Source organism: Abramis brama (assembly GCF_963993115.1).
Source record: "Abramis brama genome assembly, chromosome: 13".
NCBI classification, from domain to species: Eukaryota; Metazoa; Chordata; class Actinopteri; order Cypriniformes; family Leuciscidae; genus Abramis; species Abramis brama.
Genome location: NC_139975.1, coordinates 37014186 through 37040805, shown reverse-complemented (window position 1 = coordinate 37040805; position 26620 = coordinate 37014186). Strand labels below are relative to the sequence as shown.

General features: G+C 42.1%; 1 protein-coding gene across 1 annotated transcript in view; it reads left to right on the top strand.

Annotated features, from left to right (window-relative positions):
* The window catches only part of mgat4b (alpha-1,3-mannosyl-glycoprotein 4-beta-N-acetylglucosaminyltransferase B), a gene marked incomplete at its 5' end in the record, with an annotated part of 79237 nt that overhangs the window by 31325 nt on the left and 21292 nt on the right, over nt 1-26620 (top strand). The window contains 4 exons of the mRNA XM_084133883.1: nt 3375-3450; nt 6233-6347; nt 22615-22745; nt 24671-24778. Coding sequence (XP_083990009.1) covers nt 3375-3450; nt 6233-6347; nt 22615-22745; nt 24671-24778 — 430 coding nt within the window. The remainder of the gene's footprint in view (nt 1-3374; nt 3451-6232; nt 6348-22614; nt 22746-24670; nt 24779-26620) is intronic.

Sequence of the window (26620 nt, the reverse complement as noted above, 5' to 3'; positions counted from 1 at the left end):
GCATGTGTTTATTCGAATGCCTCAACATTTGGTTCAGTGTGAAACTCATTTCACTTTCATTACACTAAATTAAATCCAGTCTTTTAGTGGGTAAAGACTTCGACCGTCTGTAAACAACCAACATGAGTTCAGTGTGTTTTAATCTGACATAGCGTGACTGCACTAGTGTGTGTGTGTGTGTGTGTGTGTGTGTTTTCAGGATTCTTTGATGAACAGAAAGTTCAAAAGAACAGCATTTATTTGAAATAGAATCTTTTGTAACATTATAAATGTCTTTCCTGTCACTCTTGATCAATTTAATAGAATAGAAGTATTATTTTTTTTAAGTTTGCTTATTCCTAATCCATATTTTAATGCTGTTCTTCCTGGAATCTTTGCCATCTCTCTCCTCCTCCTCTGAGTTTGCATGAAGGTGTGAGTTGAATGGTGTCCATTCTCATAGCCTGACATTACTTCCTTCATCACTCCAGTTCTGGAGAAGCGCAGATGCAAACACAGAGCTTCTCCCGCTGGTGTGTGTGTTTGTGCTGTTGAACGGATCAGATAAGAAGCTCTGATGTAAATGTGTGTGAAAGTACTTGTATGGGGTCTCTGTCAGATCAGTTCCTTGTCTCACAGCAACACACTCAGTTTGTATGAGTGTGTATGTTTATGTAAAGTAGAGACACTCAAAGACAGGCTTGTGCATTGATCGTTTCCACACCGTCTGTCGGCGTGTGTGCCGCTGTCTCCTATCCTAGTGTAATGCACATAGACAGAGTCAGCCATTGATAGGTCGCAATTACAATATTCACTGTGCAAAAGAAAAATCCCATATTGCCATAGTTATTCATTCATACCAGTGACAAAAATAGGGAGATATCTGACAGATTTGATTTGTTGAATGACCTAACGCAAGCTGTTGTGTAATATTTTGCACTTCGAATGAAGCTAGGAATCTGTCTAGCTGCGGTCGGCAATAGATCAAGCGCTGAATACCAGTTTAAAGTGGCTGAAAATCATCAAACCGGATTATAGATAGTATCAAACACACAGTATCTTTCTTTTACAGTGCAACATGTGGTATATGAGAAACAATTTGTCTTTCTGGTCATATTTTTGGTCACTTTTGGACAAAAATATTGAAACAGATTTTTTTTATTTTATATATAAGTTGGCATTTAGGTGTATTTGCCACAGTGTACAATGCATTTACACTGAAATTACACAAATAATGTTATGAGATTCATGTTTTAACTACAAAATTTTAAACAAAAAATATAAAACGATGGAAAAATGCAATGATACTTTTGCTTATGAAAGTAAAACTGTTGCAGCAAGTGTTAATGCGCGAGTCATTGTATGATTCACTCAACCAATTTGATCAAAACGGCTGATTCATCAAGAACAAAGCGGCTGGATGTGTATTCAATGATCCGTTCATGATCATCCGCTTAGTTCTTGACTCGCCCGATTCATTCTCAAAGTGAATAATGTAGTATTGAGAACGCCACTGTGAAGCTTGGTTTGCTGTGGTTTGTTTGAGCTATTTTCTTGAGCAAAAACAGACAGTATTGACAAAAACGTCACGTAATATTGACTTCTATATTGAACTCTTTTATAAAATCAAATTTGCAGTCATGCTGATATTCAGAAAAACGTCTCTCTTGTTTGTCTTGTCTTGCTATGTTATAAAAACATGAACTCATACAGGGACATTTTTTTACCCTCATATCTCGAGTTTCCTGAAGTCTCCATTCATTTCCTGATCAGATCAGGAAATGAATCAATTATGGTTCAGTCTTTCATAAACCATAAGTCGCATACTTTAACAATTAACCTACTAGTGATCTCATATAATAGGCAGAACTGTCAACTCGATTTTAACAAATCAGGAAAAGTGGTTAAAAAAACACCCACTGATCGATGGCTTTCTTGTTCTGTAAAAACTCCATTCTCTGCCCAACAGAGCAGCATTGTCTCAGCCAATGGCTTGAGTTTGGGGCGGGGCTTTCAGTTCGACTGACCAATGGCAGATGGACGAGAGTTCAGGAAACCTGTATGAATGTTTCCACACTTCACCTTTAAAGGAACAGTATTTTTAAAGCTGCAGTCCGTAACTTTTTTGGGTTAAAAATGATCCACAATACTTTTTTGAGCAAGTACATAACCAGCCAGTGTTCAAAACTCTCTGCTTGCCGTAGCTCGATTCAAAATGGTAAGCTTGTTATAATGTCTTTAACTCCAGTGGTACTGGTGGATTTCCGCGGGAAATTCAAGCATGTCTTTGCGTCATTCCGTCACATCTGTCCACATAAAGAAGAGTCTGGGCTAGTAGGCTATGAGTGTGAGGATGATTGAGGTGGAGATTTACAGCCTTTTCTCACAGCACTTGATATAGTTCAACTTACCAGTTTTGATGGCGGATCCAGAAAGGTTCAAACGACAATCACCAGCTGGAGATTCACCCGCTGTAAAACGCAAAAGAAAAAAATGAGACTGCGAGCGGCCCATGCGGAAACAAGGATAAATACTGGAAGGACATTAAATGTTGTCATGCAATGCTGATGTTGTTAACATTAACAATTCGAGAACAAAGTATAATTTGCACGGTTTGACGTGATATGATAAGTGATTGTTAAATTTAATCAGTGCGATTTACTGCAATGCTTTTTTTCTCTTAGTTGGTCCGAACAAAAGTGGATGTTACTCACTTGTTTAGATTACATTTTCCGGTGAAAACTCTTATGTTGGTCATACTTCCCAAAAGCAGAATCTGTGACTGCGAATGTCAGGATCACACCGGCGGCGACTGACAGCCGTACGTTCTCCTCAAAACACTGGATTCATCCGCGCTGTGCCGAGCCGAGGCACAACACACGAAAAGCTGATCATTACGCGAATAACTGCAATTGCAGATTTAGAACAGAGATGGCGACAAAGAGGAACAACTACGGACTGCAGCTTCAAGTAAATAATAAAGTAAATTAAAGTTATCATTTACTATAAATGTACTTCTGCATTGTACCTCCAAAAACACTCCAGTGTCACACATCAAGACTCTTCACGGCATGATTGACGTCAGTGGTGAGAAACGGAGACATGAGTCTGGATGTGCATTAGCTGAACTGAAGGAGAGGAGTTCTGCTCTGTTCCTCACACAGGAATATCAAAGGGTCTTAGAAGACTCGGAATAGCACACAAACTCATATGGACTATTTTTGTGAGACGTTTGTTGTCATTTTTTGTGCTTCGTACTTTAAAAGCGCCTCCGTGTTCATTAAACACTGGACAAACAGCAGCTGCCACAACCAATCATCACTCACTGCGGTTTCTGTTAACACTGTGTGTGTGTGTTTTATTCTCCGTAAAGCGAATGCTGGTTGTGTTTGCAGGTGGAGAACGAAGCAGAACCTGGATTACTGCTTCCTGATGATGTACGCCCAGACTAAAGGAACCTATTACGTACAGGTACGTTTAAACCAAATCACAGATCTTTGGAGAACGTGAACAAAATCACGATTACTGGGTCTATATTATGAACTGAGCTGGTTCCAGAATGGATTTTCTTTTTTCATGTACTGTATTGAGGTTATAAATAAGTGATAATGTACAGTCAGCCGGTCCAAATAAACCCTGGCAGTCGTCTTGTCTTCTGGGAACTGTGGGAAATGGATTCCGGAGGAAGTAGAAAGCTCTTATAAAGATAAGCTGATCTTTGAGGAAAGCTGTACTGTTGCACTTCTTTTGAAGAATGTTCTTTTATGATCTTTTTTTGTGTTTAGATAAAGCCAACACAAGTCCTATATCCTTCCCCCCCCCGATGAGTCGTTCACTTAAGAGCGCGCTCTCTGACACTGATGTGTGTGACGGCTGAGCAGAGTTCAGCCTCCACTGTATTTTCTGTTTAGCACTCCCAACACATGCATGAAGCTCACACAACACTCTACCAGCGCAGAATCCCGTCATTCAGTGGAAGGTCATGGGATTTGGCAATTTTTGGATGAATGAATCAAAAGCAGGCCTGTAGGATGAATCAGTGTGTGTGAATATGAAAGCTGTTGAATCTGCCGATGTTCTGTGTGTCTCAGGTTGGTCTGCTCGCTCGTGGTGTTTCAGCGGCTCACTGTATGAACACATGAGTCTCCTCTGCAGCGTCTCACCATTTCACTTGAGAAATACACACAGAAACTCAAAGCTCTACTTCACAACGTCAAAATAAAAGTTCGGTTTAACTTGAAGAAATTATAACAGAAATATATTACCATTTCATAGTAGAGTGTACTTCTTCAGGTAGTAGTGGTAATAATAATAAGAAGAATATAACAGTAATAAAGATTATTAAAACACACAGACTTCATTACAATCTGCCCATATAAAAGTTTGTTCTAACTAATATATTACTATCGCACAGTAGAATGTACTTCTTAAAGTAATAATAATAATAGTACAATTTATTAAAAAAATATTTTTAATATCACACAAATTTTAATGTTTTATTTTAAGCAGAAATCTTGGAAATAAGATATATAATAATAATAATAATAATAATAGATATATAGAAATAATAATAATAATTATTCAATTTTCATTTGATTGTCAGATCAGTGAACTACAATTCCCAGCATGCAGCTCAGTATTTAAATATGTCCGTATCCCAGAATACACACACATGGCAGAACTCTAATGCTAACTTCTCCTGTTAGCGGAATTAGCGTATGATTTACCTGGTGGGAAATTAGACGTGATGTAAATTTTCTTTTTCTTTTTTCTTGTTCTCTCAACAATGCTAAAAATTAAATAAATTAAAAAAAGATTAAATCAGATTTATATCCGTTTTGCCCTGAACCTAAAACATATTTATGTGACCAAGTGTGCTAAAATTTTTAAATATGAATGAGAATATTCTTTAGAGATATTTAACTTTAAATAAAATTCTAGGGGGTGCCAATAATTATGGTCAACGTGTTTTGTAGAAGAACATTTATTTCATAAATTGAGTTTCCCCCCACTTTCAATTCTTTTACAATGATTTCTTTTTAATGAAAGATCAAAAGGATTAACAAAGCAGATTTAATTGTACAGCCATCTCTGATCATATTTTCCAGGGTGCCAATAATTCTGACCACAACTGATCACTATTTGAAGCGTATTGTATGTTTTATACACAGCAAAAACAGCCTGTATTCAAGCTGAATATGGAGATGTGAATGTTCCAGAATATCCGTGAAGACATCATAAATCACCACCGGACTTCTGAACGCACAAACCTGTTATCAGTTCACACAATCACTCCATCACCCTATGAAGTATACGTCCATCCCTTGTGTTGTGTCGTTATCAAGCCTTGGTTGGATTTTGTGTTTTTGCGTCTGATCTAATGTTTGCTGATCGCCTAACCCTTGCCAGTCATGCCTGTCGGATTTTCAATCGTTTGCTTTTTTAATAAAGTCAATATGTGACAGATTACATTTTAAAAGGTTAACTCAATTTTTAGTTTTATAAGTTGATTTGATTACCACCATATTTGAAAGTAAAGCTGTATCTGCCATTACAATGTTTTTATATTCTGTGTCCTCCTGATAGTAAACCTATATAAAGGTAACCAATCAGATCAACGTGTGATCGTCAACTGAGCTGAGTGAGTGAGTGGAGGCGGGGCTCATTTGCATATTCATAGAACCGCGCATACTAAATGAGGCAAGGGTGTCGAGTTACATTCAAGATATTTTAAGGCATGAAGATTTTTTTTCAAGGAAAATACGTTTAAATATGTAATTTTGGAGATCAAAGATGAGTTTTAAGGACACGATCAATGCCACAGACGTGTTTTACGGATCTCGTTTCCATTACTGTCAGAAAAAAATCTCAGCGCCAATAAGATTATACGTTTTCATGCCCAGAAAGGCTGTTACATTAAACTTCTGGACTCTTGTATTAGCGAAACAAATTCTGAACAGCTGAAAACATTTAAAACCATTTGACTTTCTTTCTTCTCCCTTTGATAAAATGCATGTGAAATTTGGACCAAATTATCATTTTGCGTACAGTTGCCTCTGCTTTAAGATGGGAGAACAGAAAGTATATTAACTTCTGGAAAAATTACACACTTCACCTTTAAATCATTTAGCCTTTAGATACCCCCCCCCCCCCCAAAAAAAAAGAACTGAACTTGTCACGATTATATCCAGATGACTCGGATCCACTTCTTCTTCATCCTTCAGCGTTCTCTCTCTCTCTCTCTCTCACACAGCTAGAGGATGACATTGTTGCACGGCCAAATTACTTCACCACGATGAAGAACTTCGCCCTGCAGCAGCCGTCGGAGGAGTGGATGATTCTCGAGTTCTCCCAGCTGGGCTTCATCGGTGAGTCTCACTGCTATCCTCCTCTTCCAGCACAAACTCACACTGGGTTTCCTCCACATGGACAGATCCTTCTCACACTCAAACCATATAAACCCATTATAAAGCTGCCTATGTCTCCAGGAGTGGATGAACTGTTGAGGTCGTTAATGAAAGTAATATTTTCAGAGCTTCACATCTTCACATGGGATGAGAAAGTGATTTGGTCTCTGAAATGAAATTGTCGCCTCCTCTCATAAGGTTCACATTAGTCTCCACCTGAGAAATGTCATGGAGTGAGTCGAGCCAGACCCAGACCTGTCAGTCCTAGAACCAGATGACAGAAACAGATCAGAGAAAACAAAACTTACAGAAATTGATGGTTAAAGTGTATTGTTATGGTCCACTTTAGACATTCTGCTAACTATAAATAACTTATCAACTACATGTCAACTAACTCTCATTAGAGTATTAGTGGACTGTTAGGTTAGGGTTCAGGTTAGTAGAATGAGTTGAGTAGTTACAAAAATAACTAAGTTTTCTCATGTATTGACTGACGGCTCTCCTGTCCTCATGTAGAGAGGAATTGTGGGTAAATGCAGAGGTGTGTGTGTGTGTGTGTGTGTGTGTGTGTGTGTGTGTGAACATGATGGGGATTGTAGATCTAGACTAATGTGAGCATTCATCATCTCACTGACACAAAAACAGATTCAGTGTTCCTCAAAATGAATACACACAGTGAAATGCAAACTCAGAATAATACACAAATCTGCAATAATTAAATAACACTAATATACTTTATGTATTTAATCTCACTTTACTAAGCAATGTCTTTGCTGCTGACCTTCGATGACCCGATTCAACCATATTAAAAGCAGAAATGGCTTTAGAGAGACATCTCATTTGTTTAATTGCTGTTTTTATTGCTGCGCCCTCTACTGTTCAGTCGTGAATTTGCATTTCCTTCAGCCTGAGGTTTATTCACTTCTGGGGCCCTATCTTGCACCCAGCGAAATTGACTTTGTACAGCGACGCATGTATCATTCCTATTTTGCACCCGACAACAGCGGACTTTTCCCTGCACAGACGCACGTCGGTAAACTAGGGAATGAACTTGTGCTCCCGGGGGCGGTTCAGTGAAAAGAGGAGGCGTGTTCCGGCGCAAACGTTCCCTGGTGCTATTTTGCAGTTCCAGAAAACAATTCCGCCACAGACCAGGAGAAACCTCGTCTAAAGTCAGTGGCACATTGTGCATGTTATTCATATGCTATTTTAAGGGCGCATGCTTGGCCATAATGTAGCGTGTGCACAACACACACACACTTTGATTCTCTCATCTACACAGAAGCAGCAGTTTCCATTTTTGGAAAACCATACATTATTACAAGGAAAAATATTAACACACGAGGGAAATCATTGTGGTGTCCATGAAGATGTGAAAAAATAGGCATAGATCTAGCTTACACATTTACCCAAATTATCATACGCCTGTTTAACCGAAGCTAATCTGGGTGTGTTTCTCCATCCCCAATGTCACTTCTCTGTGTTTTACAGCCCTGACGGGAACGTCGGTCTCCTCGGCTGGGAACCGCGTCTGGCAAATCCGCCGTTATAATAGCAATCCGCCATGGAACAAGCGCGCCTGCTCTTAAAGGGAATGTGAGATGACGCTCTGATTGGTTTATTTCACGTTACGCCCAAACCACACCTATGAGTAATGAAGCTACTTCAGACCAACACATTTTAGATTTGCGTCGGGCGCAAGAGTCATTTATCCCGCCGGTATAATAGCAACAGCGCCCGAGACCCGCCCACAAAGTTACTTGCGTTTCGTGCTTGATACTTGCGTTTCAGATCGTTAAAATAGGGCCCCTGGTGTGAAAGGGCCTTTGCTTTTGCCAAAATAGAGCTTTTTTTGTTGTTATTTAAAAGCAAACAAACAAGCTCAGCGCTGGTGAGAAAAACTAACCCAATAATGCATTGCTTTAAAAAAATATTAGTTGTGTTTTTTGGAGAAGCACAAGATTGTAACACATTACTAGTAACTTTCCCCAACACTGGCGAAGTTATGTACAATTTTACTATATAGTATGGTTTTGTTGCCATGACTGCTTAACACCCAAAACAGCTGTAAAAATTAATCGCGAACAACTTTACAGCTCAAATAACATAGTGTTTTTAACATAGTAATGTACTCTAAGTGTTTGTATAAATGATAATCTTCAAGTTTCTGCTTTTAAACCCTGCAAAAATTGTCCACATTCCCTTCCATTGTAAGTGCCTAACCTTGATATTTTTTTAAATGAAAACTAGAGACAGGTCTAAATCATATTTTGTGCTAACCAACATTATAGACACGAATGTTCTCAACTGAGCTTAAGTTATAATGAACCCACAGTATTCAATTAAGAAGATTTAGCATTTTTCTTGACTTACACCTATTTGACACTATAGTCGGCTGTTTAACTCGTGTAACTAACGTGAACTTTTTTCTCTTTTCTCTATTTCTTATATCCTTCACGTTAATTGCGCCCTCTAGTGGTGATTCATTAATAAAGAAGGCATCAGTGTATTCCTCCTTTGACGAAACAAAGTCATGCGGGTTTGGTACAGCAGGAGTGAATAATGGCAGAGTTTTCATTATTTAAATTACCCAACTCTATTGTTTTGGTACTTCAGTTCTCTATCCATTCATCCACAAGTTTAACTTGGCTAACTGCGTCTAAACTCTGAGTTTAATCAGTTGGGGTTCAATTAGAGTCTCAGTCAAACCTGTGGAACTGGAAGCCGCAGTGATTGCTCTGGTATGATGTGTGTTTGAAATGAAGGCTAATTATGTTGATGATGGTGATCAGTGCTGGCTCAGGGCCTCGAGGGATGGGATGGGAAAAGATTGATTTTGAGAGCTCTCGGCTCAGAGAAGTGGAAACTCACCGCTGGGGCGATGAGTCGGCGAGTTAGTGGAGAAAATGAAGACTGTATGAACTCAATTATATCAGAAACAACACCTGTAAGAGCCGGGAAGTGAGCATTTAAATCAGGTCATGTGAGGGTGACGTGACCAAGGGTTGAAAAATGGTCTATAGCTTTAGAAAACATCCGATCTTCACCAGCATTTGCATTTTATGGATTTGGCAGCCGCTTTTATCCAAAGTGACATTTGATCAGTTCATGCTTTCCCTGGGAATTGAAGTTGCTTTATATTTTTGTGGAAATAAGATGATTGCATAATCTGTTTTTCCATTTTTTTATGTATGTTAGCTTTAACTAATCATGAACTATGAATAATAGTACATTTATAAAGTAACTTCAATGCCTAAAGCACTTAAATGTGTGCTATCAGTGTTGACTGATGTGGTGTTGGCGTGACAAATGACATTTTCAATGGATGTTTTTACTCATCACAAGGGCTGAGGCAAACACACTCTTCATTGTTAGCCGACTGAATTTAAACCGACTGTTCTGACACCGGCCTCGCTTTAGACGAACACGAGTCTGTTTGTGCCGGTTCTGCTGGGACTGGTTTGATCCCATGGACTTCAGTCATGTTCCTCCTCATGATCAGCCCATGTGATGAGCAACAGATGAGCTGAGATACTCCAGCTCAGACCAGTTTAAGATGGTAACTGGCTTCTAGTTGGTCTAGATGGTTGATCCTTTGGATTATCTGCTGGTGGAGCTGGTTTCTGGCTTGAAGACCATGTTGGTTGAGCTGGTTAGAGCTGGTAGAGCGTCTTGAATCAGCAAGAAAAAAGTTTAACCATGTTGAAGTCGACACGACATGGAAGTTGTGCTCGTCTTTTCTTCCCTATTGTGATGTATATCAAAGTTCCTTGCTCAGGAACACACATAAATCTTGCCACAAAGCACCGGCAAAAGTAATGATTATAAATGTGTCGGGGAAAAAATAGCAAGGGGACATTTTAATTGTTTATTAATAAACTAGTGTTTTCTGAGTCTGTTTTGGCTGTAAAGATGAAGTTGACGATGCTGACTATCCGCAGGATAGTGAACGCACCTATAGAGAGAAGTGCAACTTTTAAACGGATTACATTAACAAAGAGTATTTGTTTTCGATTTGAATTGGTTTGTTTAAAAGTAGACATTTCAAGCTTTATTTCTCATGTCTGTAGGGCAAGTATTCGCTGAGTTTGGGTTCATGTTTGTGATTGCGCCGGCGCCTCCATGTCATGCAGTAGAGCACGCTATACTTTAGCTTTCACACTCCACATAACACTTGGATATGCACCTAATAAGCGCACATTTATCTAGGTTAACGTTAGAGCAAGTGGCAATGCCAGACAAATTATTCTTCTATATGTTTAACAAATCATATTATGCAAATTGTGTCTGTGTGGAATTGATTGGATGGTTGTGGTTTGCTATTGGCTGATCTCATGTGAGTGACAGGTTATAGCTCCGCCCTCGTCATCAGAGAAGAGAAGAGATGCTGCAAGAGGAACTTATTCTGAGTCGAGATTACCAGGAACATGAGTTTAAAACAACAAGGATAAATTGTTTAGAAAAAACACTGAAATATTGCATTAAAAAATAGTAATTGTCAATTTTATGGTGACTTTAAGCTTGTATAAACTGATGTTTGCTAATTCAGGCCTGCTCACCGTGACCAAGAGTTCTGGTTATTTCTGCAGTAATGAGCAAGAAGGCTGCCAAGCCAGATGAGGTTAAGAGTGAAACGGCCTAATAGCAGAAAAGAAACAAGCTGACATGCCAACAACACCAGAGCACATGACCCAGCCGGTTCTGGGTATTAACACCTCACTCAAGTCAGCTCATTTCTGTCTTTTACACACACACATGCATATTTCTCTAGAGTCTTTCTCTGCTCTTTTACTCTAATAGGTCCCAAAGCAGCAGTGAAGCTGTGATTGATGCTGCTCTCTGTCCGTATCACACTCACACACACACTCACACACACACACACACTCATTTTCTGTGCACTTTGTCATTTCAGCCTCCTACACACACAATCACACATACAACTACATTTTAAAATAACTTCCCCTCCCTCTTGCAGCATCTCTTCTCTTCTCTGATGACGAGGGCGGAGTTTTAACCTGTCACTCACATGAGATCAGCCAATAGCAAACCACAACCATCCAATCAATTCCCCACAGACACAGTCAAGCCCCGCCCACATTTGTTCTTGTTCCAGAAGCGTTTCACTCAGATATACGACACAAAAGACTAGCAACTTCCCTTTAATGCCGACTTTAATTTGTTTTATCAAATCCCAGAGCAATAGCAAACCCACTAAATATATAAACGCATACATCAGATGTGTTTTTGTCAGCATCATGTCTCAGTATTCACATTTGAATGATCTCCCCCTGCTTTCACAGGGTGAACGCTAATTTGTTCCCGCCTGTTTTAGCTGAGGGATTGCATGCGTGACAGATGCGTCTGGATGAATGTGTTCTCCTGCTGTCAGTCAGCGTAGCGGCTAGCAGAGCGCTGTCGCTAGCAGATCCTCACGCCTCACACACAAGCTGCTAACTGGAGTGGTAGTGGGAAGACAGCCATGACCGAGCTGTTCACATATGCACAGCACCAGTATAAACACACACATTCACTCTTTACATTGGTGTTACATTCATGTTCCTGGCAAATACTGTTCTGTCTGTGCAACTTAAAGGAGGTGTGTGGAAGTGGCAGTTTCCACTACATCCACTAGTGTTCACACGCAGAAACATGCTAGTGCTGGGCAAACACAACTGCTTTGTGTTTATGATGAGGATGTACTATACAGTGTGGAAAATTACTTTCGAAAGAACATGATGTGTTACAATGTTACAATACTGTGTTACTTAATTACTTCGTTACTTCCTCACTTGGGCTTGGCTTGCTTGTATGTTTTTTAATAACAAACTAAACAAAAGTTATATATTTTTTTTAATGTAAAGCCCCTTTTAGAACAAAAAAAGTGTGTGTGTGTGTGACTGTGTGTGTGTGTGTGTTTTAGTGAGTGAGTGAGCCGGTGAGTGAGTGATTGTGTGTGTGCGCGAGTTAGTGAGTGTTTGTGTGAGAGTTAGTGAGTGTTTGTGTGAGAATTAGTGAGTTAGTGAGTGAGTGAGTGAGTGAGTGTGTGAGAGTTAGTGAGTGTGTGAGAGTGAGTGAGTGAGTGTGTGCGTGTGAGTGTGTGAGTGAGTGCGTGTGTGTGCGTGTGTGTGCGTGTGTGTGCGTGTGTGTGCATGTGTGTATGTGTGAATGTGTGAGTGAGTGCGTGTGTGTGCGTGTGTGTGTGTGTGTGTGCGTGTGTGTGTGTGTGTGTGTGTGTGAGTGAGCATGTGTGCGTGTGTGTGTGTGTGAGTGTGTGTGTGAGTGAGTGTGTGAGTGAGTGAGTGAGTGAGTGAGTGAGTGAGTGAGTGAGTGTGTGTGTGTGTGTGTGTGTGTGTGTGTGTGTGTGTGTGTGTGTGTGTGTGTGTGTGTGAGTGAGTGTGTGAGTGAGTGTGTGTGTGTGTGTGTGTGTGTGTGTGTGTGTGTGTGAGTGAGTGAGTGTGTGTGCGTATACACCAGGAAATGTGTCTCTGCTCTTTTACAGATGAAGAGAGACATTCCTAATGGAGAAATGCATTGTAGAGTTTCCTGGTCATTTGTATTTTTTTGAGAATGTCTTCCTTGTGAAAGCCGCAGAGTTTAATCACAAAGTTAACAGTGAAGAGTGTTATTGTTTGGATATTAAAATGCTTTGAACTGGGATATTAGAAAGGCAACTGTAAGCCATTGGGAGGTGTGACATCCTGGAAAGTGTACAACACATACAGTAGCTACATTTCTTTGTTAGACAACATGTCTGTTTTTAAATGGACTTGAATGGAGATGTTTCTGGTCCTGATGAGGTGTAGTTCAGGAGGCTGCCAGCAGGGGCTCACCGGACCATAGACAGCTCAACCTGCACTCCTCTTTACACAGTTTGCCTCTGAAGAAAACGTGAAATCCTGCATTTTACTTTCATAAAATAAAATATATTGAAGTAAGTGGGATTTGTGTCTTCGACCATGAAGGAAAGTCGATTAAAAATGTGCTAGTTACAGAGTTACCTGGCTGGAGTGAGATTTAGATGACATGGACTGAATCAATTACACGCTCCTATCTGAGGTTTAGAGAATGCAACAATTCTTAAGGTTAATGTTGTGTAAGATAAACTTTTTAGAAACTTTATTACTCCAGCAAGTCATATTTCCTACAGGTCAGTTTATCAAAGAGATAATGATAATAAGAATACAAAGTAAGCAAGACTTATTTTCTTCATTTTATTTAAAATCAATACATTACCTAGTTCTGGCATCAAGCTCTGGATGGTGCAGTCTGATAGGTCCTCAACTCATTTGGTAGCGATGACATCATCATCTACACTGCGCAGCTGATTGGTTGCTGTTGCATCAGCGGCCCATGAGCAGCGCTCAACATTCAAACAAATACCGGCGTGTTGCAGTTAACAGTGTGCAGTGCTCTTTCAGAAACCCTCCTCCCTCCCCAGCTCCACCTGTACAGATCTGCTGCGGGGTTAAACCATGTGCGGCAGCGGCAGCAGGTCTTATATGCTCACAGTAATGTCTGTGAATGTTTTGGCTTTAGCGAGTCTCGGTACTTGCTCTGCAGCAGCAGCGGTGTAGCAGATCTATTCCACAAGACCAAACACATTAACACTGCCATATCCATTACCATTACCATGCCAATCTCTCCAAGTTTTGTCATGTCAGAATTATAGATAATAAAGGAAAAACCAAATCAAGTGAAGTGTTAACAGGTCTTAACGTTTAGCACACACATTTAGTTCTCAGAACACAGTAACATGTTACTCTCATTAGTTTTCCTGTAAATGGCTCTTTATTAAGATTCCATTACAGTTACTCTTCTCATAAAATATACGATCGTAAATAGGTAAATCTGAAAATCACAATACATGTTGCGTCATTGCAGTTTAATGTCTCGATTACAAATGTAACCCTGGAGAACTGCTTCCTAGGCCGCTGTGGGGAACTCCTCCAGCGTGACCGGTGTCTGAAGCACGCGTCTAAACGTTGGCCAGCAACAGCCTATGACGTCACTACCGGTGCGACCAGAGAATAAAAGGACGCCCGTAGGACAAGTCAACAACTACTGGTGTCTGAAGGAGGTGTGGGCAGACATACCCGAAGCGTGGCAATGAGACGCAGTGAAACCAGGGTTACATTTGTAACCAAGACGTTCCCTTTCCAATGGAAATTTGCAGGGAACAAATTCCTAGGATGCTTTGGGGAACAAATACCCAGTCTGCCATGCTGAGTGCCGTAGCAGCTGACCTGAAGTCCACGGTGCAAGGTCCGGAGTCACCATTCCCCATCCTAGATAGTGCGCACCAGTGGCTGTCGTGACTATTCCCTAGGGACAGAAACCCCGGCTACACACCCCACGGGCAGAGCTCAGGCCTGGTATTCTTACCAATACATTCAAGGGAATATGGCCAAGGATTGGGAATAACCTGCCTGTCGCTTCAGGGGTCACTAATACCCCTGACAAGTGGAGGTCTCAGGGACCACTCTCAAACGAGAGGAAACCTAGCCAGCATCATCAAGGAGGCTCGCAGAGAGCTCCACACGAAAAGATCACCTCACCAAGGAATCTCTAACAATCTGAAGACTCTAAATCGAGAGGAAACCTGACAACGCTTCCCTAAAGGTGGTTCAGCCAAGGACAGAGAGACATACGGCCCGGCGTAGCCACTGTCCAAACTGCTGTCGGGAGCGGACGACTCTCGCAAATGCAAATTCCAGTTTCACAATTTATTTTGTTTTTTAAATTAAATTGAAATGGTTTAAACAAATATAAGTTTGAACTATAAAGTTTTTTTTGGCATATCAAATAATTTTGGTGATCATATATTATTTTCAGACATGCGGAGAACTGCTATGTACTGACGCAGTGCAGTTAACGAACACTCACAAGCGCACGCTTTGGCAGAATTACAATAGTATCAGTAGAGATTTTTATTTATTTATTTATGGATCAAAATGGACAAATGCGTTATTAGAGGAGAAAAATGAAATGAGGAACATACCAATGAAGGAACTGAGTGACTGCCGCCGCTTCCGCCATAGGGGACTACGAGGAAGCTGAATGTGTGGAGGACGACAGTTGCTCTCTCCTAGCGTCGGGCAGTGAGGACTGGTCGAGCTCTGCAGATACCAATGAAGGAACTGAGTGACTGCCGCCGCTTCTATTAGCTTACACCGCCGCCGGGCAGGCTGTCTCGGCGCTTCATTCAATGGCCATACTCCAGATCTTCCAGGCCAACCTTCTCCGCAAAATGGACGAGGAAGGACCGGAAGCTGTGAGTCTGTCGGATTTGAGGAGCGCGACGGATCTCTCCCTTCGCGCCACTAAATCCGCTGCACAGGCCATAGGGCGGAACATGGCCTCTATTACCGTGGCTGAGAGGCACCTGTGGCTTACGCTCTCGGAGATGTCGGACTCGGAGCGCTCTGCGTTTCTCGACGCCCCCGTCTCCTCCGCTGGCCTCTTCGGATCTTCTGTCAAGGATTTCGCAGACAGATTCGCTGAGGTTCAGAAGACATCGCAGGCCATGAAACATTTCCTGCCCAAGCGCTCAAGCTCCGCAGCAGGTCACCCTAAACAGCCGCCTGCTCGCAGCTTCCAGCCGCAACCCTCAGCTGCCGCCGCTCCACAGCGCCGTCAGGCCCGGGATCAGAGACCGCGCTCTCACTCCGCCGGCCGCCGCCCCCCGCCGCCCCCCGCCGCAGATTGTGGTAAAGCCCGAGGCCTCTAAGTCTTCCTAGCCAGCTTAAGGAAGCGACGGTGTTCAAGTCCCGCTGCGGCCGGACTTCCACCGAAAATTTTTGCTCGTTCAGTTCCAGTAATTGCGACTGTTCCAGTGTATTCTGCAGTAAACAAGTCGGCAACACAGCCCGCTTGCCTGCACACAAACGCCGTTTTTACGGTGACCCAGATAAATCCCATAAAGAGTGTATTTTCTGGTATTCCGGCCACGGCCGATGGTGTTATGAGTGTAGTAAAAATGCCCACTGCCCAGTGCCCATTCCTACACACAAACACGGCCCGCCACACACGGCCCGCACAAATAAAATCGACTCATGTCGATTGTGCAACAAATGTAGTGATTGTGCCCACGTCCCAGTGCCCGCAAACACTACACACTACATGTCTCATGGTTTCTGTAAAAACGAAACCAACGCACATACAGTCTGCACAAACAGACGGTGTTCTCAGCGTTTTGCATGGGCCCGATGTCCCGCGCCCTCATTCGCTCACAGACATAATAAACCCCACGGGGTTCGCCCCGCTCGCTCTCTCTCAGCACACCGCTGTAGGAGAACTGAGCGCGGGCAGGCTGCCCGCTGTGATCAGCGCGCCCCCAGTCTCACACGCTGCAAGCGCGGCGCTCATGTTACAGCACACTGGTGCTCTCCGCTCGCCACTAGGTCGCGATCAGAGCCCAGATATCATTCTACCCCTAGCCACTCACGCGAAAGCGTGGGCAGAGCTTCCCGGGGTATCAGAGTGGGTGCTGAACATTATAGAAAGAGGCTATTCGCTACAGTTCGGTCGACGCCCGCAACGCCAAGCGGCGCGAATCGAAACTACGGTGAAAGAGGAAGCAGCACACCTGCTTCGAGCCGAAATAGCGAAGTTACTGAGCAAAGGGGCTATAGAACCCTTATCACAGGCTCAGAGCGAAGGGGGCATGTACAGCAGATATTTTCTGGTACCCAAAAAAGACGGGGGTCTCAGACCCATTCTAGATCTAAGACGGCTAAACAAAGCACTTCTGAAACGACGGTTCAGAATGCTCACGACCAGGAAAATCCTCTCGCAAATTTGCCAAGGGGACTGGTTCATGTCGATAGATCTGAAAGACGCTTATTTTCAAATACAAATAGCGTCACGTCACAGGCGATTTTTGAGATTCGCCTTCGAGGGCCAGGCATATCAGTACGCAGTCCTGCCGTTTGGCCTATCCCTGGCACCTCGTGCATTCACGATGTGCATGGATGCAGCGCTCGTACCCCTCAAGCTCCGAGGCATACGAGTGCTGAATTATTTGGACGATTGGCTGGTTCTAGCTTGATCACAGTCAGAGCTCATAGAACACAGGACCATATTACTCGATCACCTCGAGAATTTAGGTCTCAAAGTCAATTGGGCGAAGAGTTCGCTGTCTCCCAGTCAGTAAATATCCTTTCTGGGTACAGAACTGGACTCGCTGTCTATGACGGCACAACTGTCACCGCAGCGCAGGCTGAGTATCCAGCGCATGACAGAAACTTTTCGCCACGCCACTTTAGTCCCGCTCAAAAAGTTTCAGAAAATGCTGGGTCTCATGGCTTCAGCATCTTCAGTGCTTCAGCTGGGTCTGCTTCGCATGCGCCCGCTGCAGTACTGGTTAAAACCGTGCGTTCCGCGCAGAGCGTGGACCTCCGGTCTCTTGCGCCTCAAGGTCGATCAGAAATGCATCGCAGCTCTGAAACCTTGGACAGTGACCGATTGGTACCGATCAGGTGTAAGCCTGGGGACTTCCTCGAGTGTGAAGGTGGTGTCTACGGACGCCTCAACCTCGGGATGGGGAGCGCTGCTAGAGGGCAGACCGTTCTTCGGCCAGTGGTCAGAACGGGAGAAGCTTCTACACATAAACTGCCTGGAAATGATGGCAGTCGACAACGCGCTGAGGCGCTTTTGTCCCCATATAATAGGACACCACGTCCTGGTCCGTTCGGACAACATGTCAGTGGTGGCTTATATAAATCACCAAGGAGGTATCAGATCCAGAACCCTTCACAGGCTGACGGAACGCCTCCTGGTCTGGGCTCAGCACAATCTGCGCTCGCTCAGAGCAGCGCATGTGCCCGGCCACCTGAATGTGGGACCCGACAGACTGTCCAGGAACAATCTTCCGGCAGGAGAATGGTCTTTACACCCGCAGACAGTCAAACTGCTGTGGAGGACATTTGGCAGAGCGAAAATAGACCTATTTGCGTCTCAAGAGAACACTCACTGTCAGGAATTTTTCTCCAAGAGCAGGGATGCGCTGGCCCACGTCTGGCCCCGCTGCCCGCTCTATGCGTTTCCCCCTGTCACGCTTCTACCCCAGGTGTTAGAGCGAATCAGGGAAAACGGATGCCCCGGTGCTACTCGTCGCCCCATTATGGACGAACCAAGCCTGGTTTCCAGTCCTGATGCAGCTGACGAGTACCGCCCCGTGGCCGATACCGGTGAGGAGGGATCTCCTCTCGCAGGCAAACGGCTCGATCTGGCATCCTTGCCCGGAGCTTTGGTCCCTACACGTGTGGGCCATCAACGGGTACCCATTAACCTCCCAGCGGGAGTGTTAAACACGATCACGCAGGCTAGAGCTCCATCTACGAGACGGCTCTATTCCTCAAAATGGTCTGTGTTCACTAGCTGGTGTACAGCGCGTGGCACTTCACCCTCACACTGTGGGGTGTCGGAGGTTCTTTCCTTTTTACAAGAGCTTCTGGATAAGGGCAGAGCCCCATCCACGCTCAAAGTTTATGTGGCGGCCATAGCAGCGTTCGCTGAACCAACGCTTGGCCACTCATTAGGAAGGAACGATCTGGTCATTCGCTTCCTTAGAGGAGCTAAGAGGCTGAATCCTCCCAGACCTCCCTCGGTTCCCGTTTGGGACCTTTCCACGGTTCTGGAAGCCATGAAAGGTGCCCCATTCGAGCCAATACAATCAGTAGACCTAAAACACTTGTCTCTCAAAACAGTGTTTCTTCTGGCTCTTGCTTCAGTGAAGCGCATAGGGGACTTGCAAGCGCTCTCAGTGAGCGTGACGTGTATGGAGTTTGGACCTAATGACTCGAGAGTCATACTCAAACCAAAGCACGGATATGTTCCTAAATCCCTCAATACACCGTTTAGGGCACAGGTGATCTCCCTGTCGGCCCTGCCGGTATCTGAAGAGGAAGGGGACGCAGGCTTCCTTTGCCCGGTCAGGGCGTTAAGAGCCTATGTGTCTCGCGCATCCGTTTTCAGACAGACGGAGCAGCTCTTTGTTTTGTTCAGCGGACGTTCTAAGGGACTAGCCACGTCAAAACAGAGTTTATCCAGATGGATAGTAGATGCTATAGCGCTAGCTTATACATCTAAGGTCCTGCAATGCCCGTTAGGTGTCAAAGCGCACTCCACGAGAGGCATGGCCTCGTCGTGGGCTTGGTCTAGTGGGATTGCCTTGCAAGATATCTGTATGGTTTTATAACCTCGAGGTTCCCGCTTTACAAGCTAAGTTGCTCTCGGTCTAAATTTTCAGTATTGCCTGCCCGATGCTATCGGCTCAGGATGCTGAAACTGCTAGAGCGTCGATCACTGATCGTCTGTATACTTCTGTGGGTTGTGCGTAAGTCCCCCATATTTATCAGTCCAGGCCGAGTTCGCCCTGGCTGTGTGGAACACTTGATATAATCTGCTCTTAGAGCTCTATATTACAGGAATGATGCTATTCTAGCCCCTCTTCCCGGATTCTCTGTGAGTCCCGTGTGATTAGGCACTGTATGAGCCCCGGGCACCTGCCCTTGGGACTTTAGTGTTGTATCTCAAGCACGCACGGCGTTTTACACTGTGTTCCCCTAGCGTAAGATATTACGCAGTACGAGAGAACCTCTCGTAAGAGAACGTACTCGGTTACTAACGTAACCTCGGTTCTCTCTAGAGAGGGAACGAGTACTGCGTATCTTGCCGTGCATGCATCACGCTCTGGTTCGCTTCGGCGATGAAAAACTGGTCAAACCAGCCTCTCGAGGCTATATTTATAGCCGAGCCCCACCCTCTTTTGGTGGGACATGACGTATTGACGTCAGAACTCATTGGTTCTGATGTCATGAGGGGCCTCTCTCGATAGGCTGGTGCAGTTGCCGCAGAGCAGCCAATGGGCGTGCGAGCTGTCTCGCCCATGTCTGCATGCTGCTGCAATGCGTTTTACATTATTGCAAAATTAAGGATAATTTTTGGCTTCAGTATCTCGTGGAAAAGAGGTTTTCCCCTAGCGTAAGATATTACGCAGTACTCGAGGTTACGTTAGTAACCGAGTACGTTCTCATTTTCTGTGACATACTGTATATCGGGATTGTGAGTTTATTGAAAAAGAGAGTTTCACTTTGATATAAAGTCACACTTCCACCAGTCATTTCAACACACTGTGAAACAAAAACGAATTTCTTGTTGTGTTTGTTGGTTTTGCAGAGTGTGACACAAATAAAATACCGTATGTGCCTCCAGAAAACACGGCCTCTTCTGTTTGTGCAAAATTTAGGTATAACAATAATAATACCAATACCATAGTATGTCAAAAGCTCAAGGAAAATTTGATTTCTCAGTTCATGACCCCTTTAACTCTACCTCACATGTAATAATGTACTCATGTATTTCAGAAAGAAAGAAAGACAGTGAACTGAGGGCTTTAAATGTGGAGGTGAAAACTGATTTGACTATTTCAGATAAGGCTGTTTCCTTTTCAGAGGTGTGTGTGTGTGTGTCAGGGACGATGTGAAGGTGAAGCAGCACATGCTCTCGATTCAGAGATCATTTATTACACACACACGGCCTTGAATAGCTGCCAAAGTGTTTCACAAATGGAGAGCTGAAGATATTATAACGTCTAAAAGCAAAAGCACTTGTAGAGCTGATTAATCTCTCTGTGCCCTAAAAGATCTATGAGGAGTTTATTGCTCTCTGTTTTATACATTTATTCATGGTGAAATATTTATTCTAATTAATTATTGATCTTAAATAATTGTGTCTGGATAGCATTCCTTTTGACTTTGTCTGTTCAGTGTTCATTCAGTTTGTGTGTGTGTGTGTGTGAGTCAGTGAGTCAGTGAGTGAGTGAGTGAGTGAGTGAGTGAGTGAGTGAGTGAGTGAGTGAGTGAGTGAGTGAGTCAGTGAGTCAGTGAGTGAGCGAGTGAGCGAGCGAGTGAGTCAGTGAGTCAGTGAGCGAGTGAGCGAGTGAGCCAGTGAGTCATTGAGTGAGTCATTGAGTGAGTGAGTGAGTGAGTCAGTGAGCGAGTGAGCGAGTGAGTGAGTGAGTGAGCAAGAGTGAGTGATTGTGTGTCAATACTTCAGCTCTAATGGTCAATGTTAGCCTGTGTGCGGGTCATACACTGATGATACTAAACTAGTCTTTACAACATCAAACTACTCACTAAGCCAAACCTCTCAAACCCTGTCACCCCTACACACACATGTGCTTATTAATTATGAAGCAGTCATTAGAAACAGCTGTGTATTACAGTTTTAAATTGACAGATCTTTTAAATAAGCATTTTTATTGAAGGTCCATCCCTTTTCTTGTATTTTTTTTTTTTTGATTATATGAGATATAACATTTTTATCTGTCATATGGTCATGTTATAATGTACTCCACCTATGGGGCATGTTGTCACATTCCAGTTCCATTATTTCTGGGTATATCAAGACAAAAGTAAACACTGTATTAATGAAACATAACCACATAATTGTACTTGACATGTAAAATTAATGTGGGGTAAAATTACAACTCTGAACCTTAAGTAGGTTTACACAAACTGAGAAAGTCTAAAAGCATTAGGTTGTGCCCCACTCTCTCCTATAGACTCAGACTATTGTAATATGATTTTATAGGCGTCTTGCCCATGAAAACTGATCTGTGGGATGAGTGTACGAGCGGATGTCAGATCAGAGCTGATGTGTTTTGATCTGGAGACGCAGGATGTTTCTGTGGTTGATGTCGGACTGTAATTCATAATGCATAAAAACGGATGTCTCTTCTATTATAGATTACTAAAACCAGCTGATTGACTGTCTGAATGTTCGCCCTAAGCCAGCAGCCAATCAGATCCTCTGTGACCCAGGCAGTTTTGAAAAACTTAATTAGAGGGCAATAAAAACCCTGTTATGAAGAATATCCTTCCTCCTGAATCTGATCTCATTTCATTTGATGAACTGAATTAATCTCATGTTTTAAGAAAAATGTTATCATCTATGAAGAACATCTTAATTTATTTGCTGCACCACCTTAGAAGAGCCTTGAGTCGTTAATATGAAGATGTAATTACTCTCAGAGAGCCTTTCCTTTGATTGCATTAGTGTTTTCTTTTCCTTCATCTTTCCTCCCTTGAGTTCCTTGTTTAAATCCATGTTAAAAGTGTAAATCCGTATGAGTTTTGATTTGTCTCTTGACTTGTCCAGTTCCTCAGGGCTGAATGTTATCGGTCTCGTGTGGAGGATGTTCATGACTCTGCTTTGCTTATTTCAGGGAAGATGTTCAAGTCATTAGACTTGCCGCTGATCGTGGAGTTTATGCTAATGTTCTACAAAGACAAGCCCATTGATTGGCTGTTGGACCACATCATGTGGGTGAAGGTGTGCAACCCAGAAAAAGACGCGGTAAGAATTATATATATAATTATATTATCTCTGTCTCTCCTTAACTTGTGTAAAGATTGATTTTAATAATAATAGAATGCGTTAAATCGTAAACAGACTTAGAGGCCATGTTAGTCTCTTTTCAGAGAAAAACAACCCATTTCACCTAATAAAAATCTGGCAGTGACAACCAAATTCACATTAAAAAATGGAACAACTAGTTGTTAAAGTCGCAGTTCAACTAAAAATTTCAATTCTGTCATTTACTCTCTCTCATGTTGTTCCAAACCCGTAAGAGTTTGAATCATCTTTGAAACACAAATGAAGATATTTATAATGATAGCTGTTTCTGTCCCTCCACTGAAAGTCCAGGAACCAAAACCTTGAAGCTTCAAAAGGCTCATAAACACAACAGAACAGCAATCCCTATGAATCGAGCAGTTTAATCCTAAAGCTTCAAGTCTTCTGAACAGATTTCATTTAGGCTTTTAGTCACATATAAACCGGGCCTAAAACCGGGCCTTTTTGCCACACCTGTCAATGGCCTGTGACTTACGAAAATTAACCGGCCATTAATTTCTTTTACCGGCCATGAAACCAAAATTCACAAGTCTCTATTCCAATTTCAAGACCACTGCTAAAATTACTAGCCTAACTAATATAAATTTAAAACATTATTAAAGATAAGTAAACAGTTAGTATAAATAAAGAACAAATAATCAAATTACAAGCAAAAGCTTAAATAAATACAATATAACAAAGATACAGATTAAATAAACAGTGCTTTTCAGGTTTTTCAGGTGGATCTGATAGTAGTTTTCAGGTGCAGAAATTTAATAAAGTAAGCAAATGTAAAATAACACTACACAGTCTTCACTGTATAAATTAAACATCCTTATTAATTAATCCTTATTAAAGCTACTAAAGTTATTCAGTCAAGAGCAGTGAGTGATTTTTCTTTGTCTTTTGTTGTTTGATTAACATTATAAACTCAGACATCAGCAGGAATATTAGGCTGCTGTCCCTTTAAGAGCGAATGCACTGATCTAATACACTGATACACGCGTTTACTTCCTCAACTGTTTATGTTCCCTTAAGACATAACCGGCTATGTTTACTATGTGCTCGCTATTTTTTGACATGATTTTGTGTGAATTTGTCGCTCAAGCACAAGAGGACGTGAGAGAGCTCAGTGTAGTATTCGTGAGCTGTCTGAGACGCAGCTTTCTGTGCGCACACAACACTTTACACACAGCGCGAGTAACGAAATGAGCTCCGTTTCACGTCTTCTTGTGCTTGAATATTTCAACTGGCACGGCTTAGACATTCGTGACGATGCAGGGAGTGTCGTTCAAGTTTGTTCACGTTCAGGATTCATAAAAATATGACCGGCCAACTGGCGAGTAACACTGTAGCATAACACTGATTAGCACACATACATAGAGCACATCAACATTGTCAACGGCAGCTCAGTCGAGCTCGCTTGACACGTGAAATGTCATGTCTTTATGAACTTTTTGAAGCTTGAAAGATTGGACTTGTAATGGAGGGGCAGAAATCACTCTGGAACGACATGAGGGTGAGAAAATGATGTGAAAATGTCCAGTTTTGGGTGATTTATGACTTTAATGCAGAGAGATTACTCGTCTGAACTGCTGGAGAAGGACAGAAACCGGTGTGTGTCTCGAATCTTCACAACAGCACTGCAGTCTGAAGGAGTGTGTGTGAACGTAACTCGAACACTCCTGAGAGATCAGCTTTAAAATGATCAGGTTTAGAACACAGTCGACTGCGGTTTAGTAGAACGATCAGATGTTAATGCATCTCTGCTTTGTGATATTCATTTTAAATGCAGTGAGCACTGGATAATTTGATTCTAGCCTGAGACTTTGGTTGAAAGTGTGTGTGGTTGTGATATGATATAAACGATGTCCTCTGTCCCACAGAAACATTGTGACCGTCAGAAAGCAAACCTGCGCATCCGCTTTAAACCGTCTCTGTTCCAGCACGTCGGGACACACTCTTCACTCGCTGGCAAGATCCAGAAACTCAAGGTGTCACTCTGTCTTATTCAGTTATTGTTTTACTATATTTATATGTGTGTGAGTGAGTGTGAGTGTGTGTAATAGCTTCCCTCATTTGTAATCCTCCAGACAGTGCTCTGCCTCAGGTCTATGTTCATCTCTCCTCAGAGATCATGTCCTGATAAATCAGTGTGTGTCTCTGCTCTGTGTTTACTCCCTCTGAATGAAGATCCCTAGGGGTCGCCATGGCGATGAGTGTTCGTGTGACCCGCCTGTTCCCTGTTGTGTTGATGTGTGTGACGCTGCGTTTATCATGATACCTGCCTCAATCACTGCCGTTATTCTGTGTCGCTAGTCATTCATTTTCATAAACACATTCATAAACACGATTCAGAGCATTCCAGCTGTTGTCAATCCACATCACAACTCTGTAAATATACTGGAATATTAAGATGATATTGACATTTTTACCCTCGGATGCTGTTCGGGAATGTGTTTTAGAAATATTTCTTCATCGGAATGTTACGAAACTTGGTAAAGGTTTTGGCCCTTGCTGTGTAAACACACAAATAATCACACACATGACTGGACCAGGTTAAATGGTCCTGAGAGAAACAGTCCCGCTTGAGCTCCTCGCGGGCAGAAACGAGCGCACTGTAAATGAATGAGACGAATTTTAAAAAAGTTCACTTTTTAAAACTTGTTTCACTTCATCAATAATCTGCCGAGTGTCGTCTCTGAGAAGAGATCAGACTGAAGTCTGAGCGCTGAAGATTTACAGGTCTATGCTCAAAAACTGAATGGATTATAAATACAGCGTAAATAAAATCTAGTACCATAACATCACCTAAAATACAAAATATTAAATTAAACCATTATCAAACTAAAATATAGTACATTAATTTCATTGAAATAAAAAATGTGGGTTAAAGAGAGATAATAAAGTTTATACATTAAATAACAATGAGAAATATATTCTTACAGCCCTTATTAAACTTTGTTAATGTTAGTTAATAAAAATGCCCATGTTTATATTATGACACAGTATAATTATATAATGTATGAATGATATAATTTTGGATGTGTGCATTTCAAATTCATTTAAATATATGCACTAATTAGTTTGATTGATCAGGGGCAACTGAACACACACACACACACACACACAAGCATGGATACACACAGATATATATAAGAGTTTGTATTTCAAATAGTTAAATATTTATATCTTCGCGTCTACGCTTCTCTATCAACCATAAAAAGTGACATCATCCATAGCAACAAGCTCATCCCCACCTCACTGTTATATCAGAGTCCCCTGTATCAGTCATTTCATCCCTCAAAACTCATCTTTGATCACCAAAATCACGTTTTTCCTTGAAAATTGTATTTTTATTTTTTATTTGATCTGTTAACATGAATGATCAAGGTACAGTTGTATTGCTCAAATATTAATACATGCTATAAAAATGTATATTGCATAATGCATATAGTTCATGAAAGCATATGGTACTTGCATATTAACATATGGTACTTGCAAAGTGTTACCTATGTAATTTATGAATGTTTCCAGGTTAAAGAAACACACATTTGACCTGTAATATTTTAATGTTTAAATTATTTTCTGTAGAATTCGTTCTGTAGAACTTTTCATTTTAATATATTCATATATTTTATTTCATTTAGCACATATCAGCACAGCACTGTTTTACTTGAAGTGTTATGTTTGTTTTCTATCCAGTATCCATTTTAAAAGATACCGGTTGATTAGTCGGTTATCAGCAAGTGCGGTCAAACCTAGTTATCGGTATCGGTAAAATCCACTATCGGTCGACCTCTATTAAAACACCTCATGGACATATAAACAACATT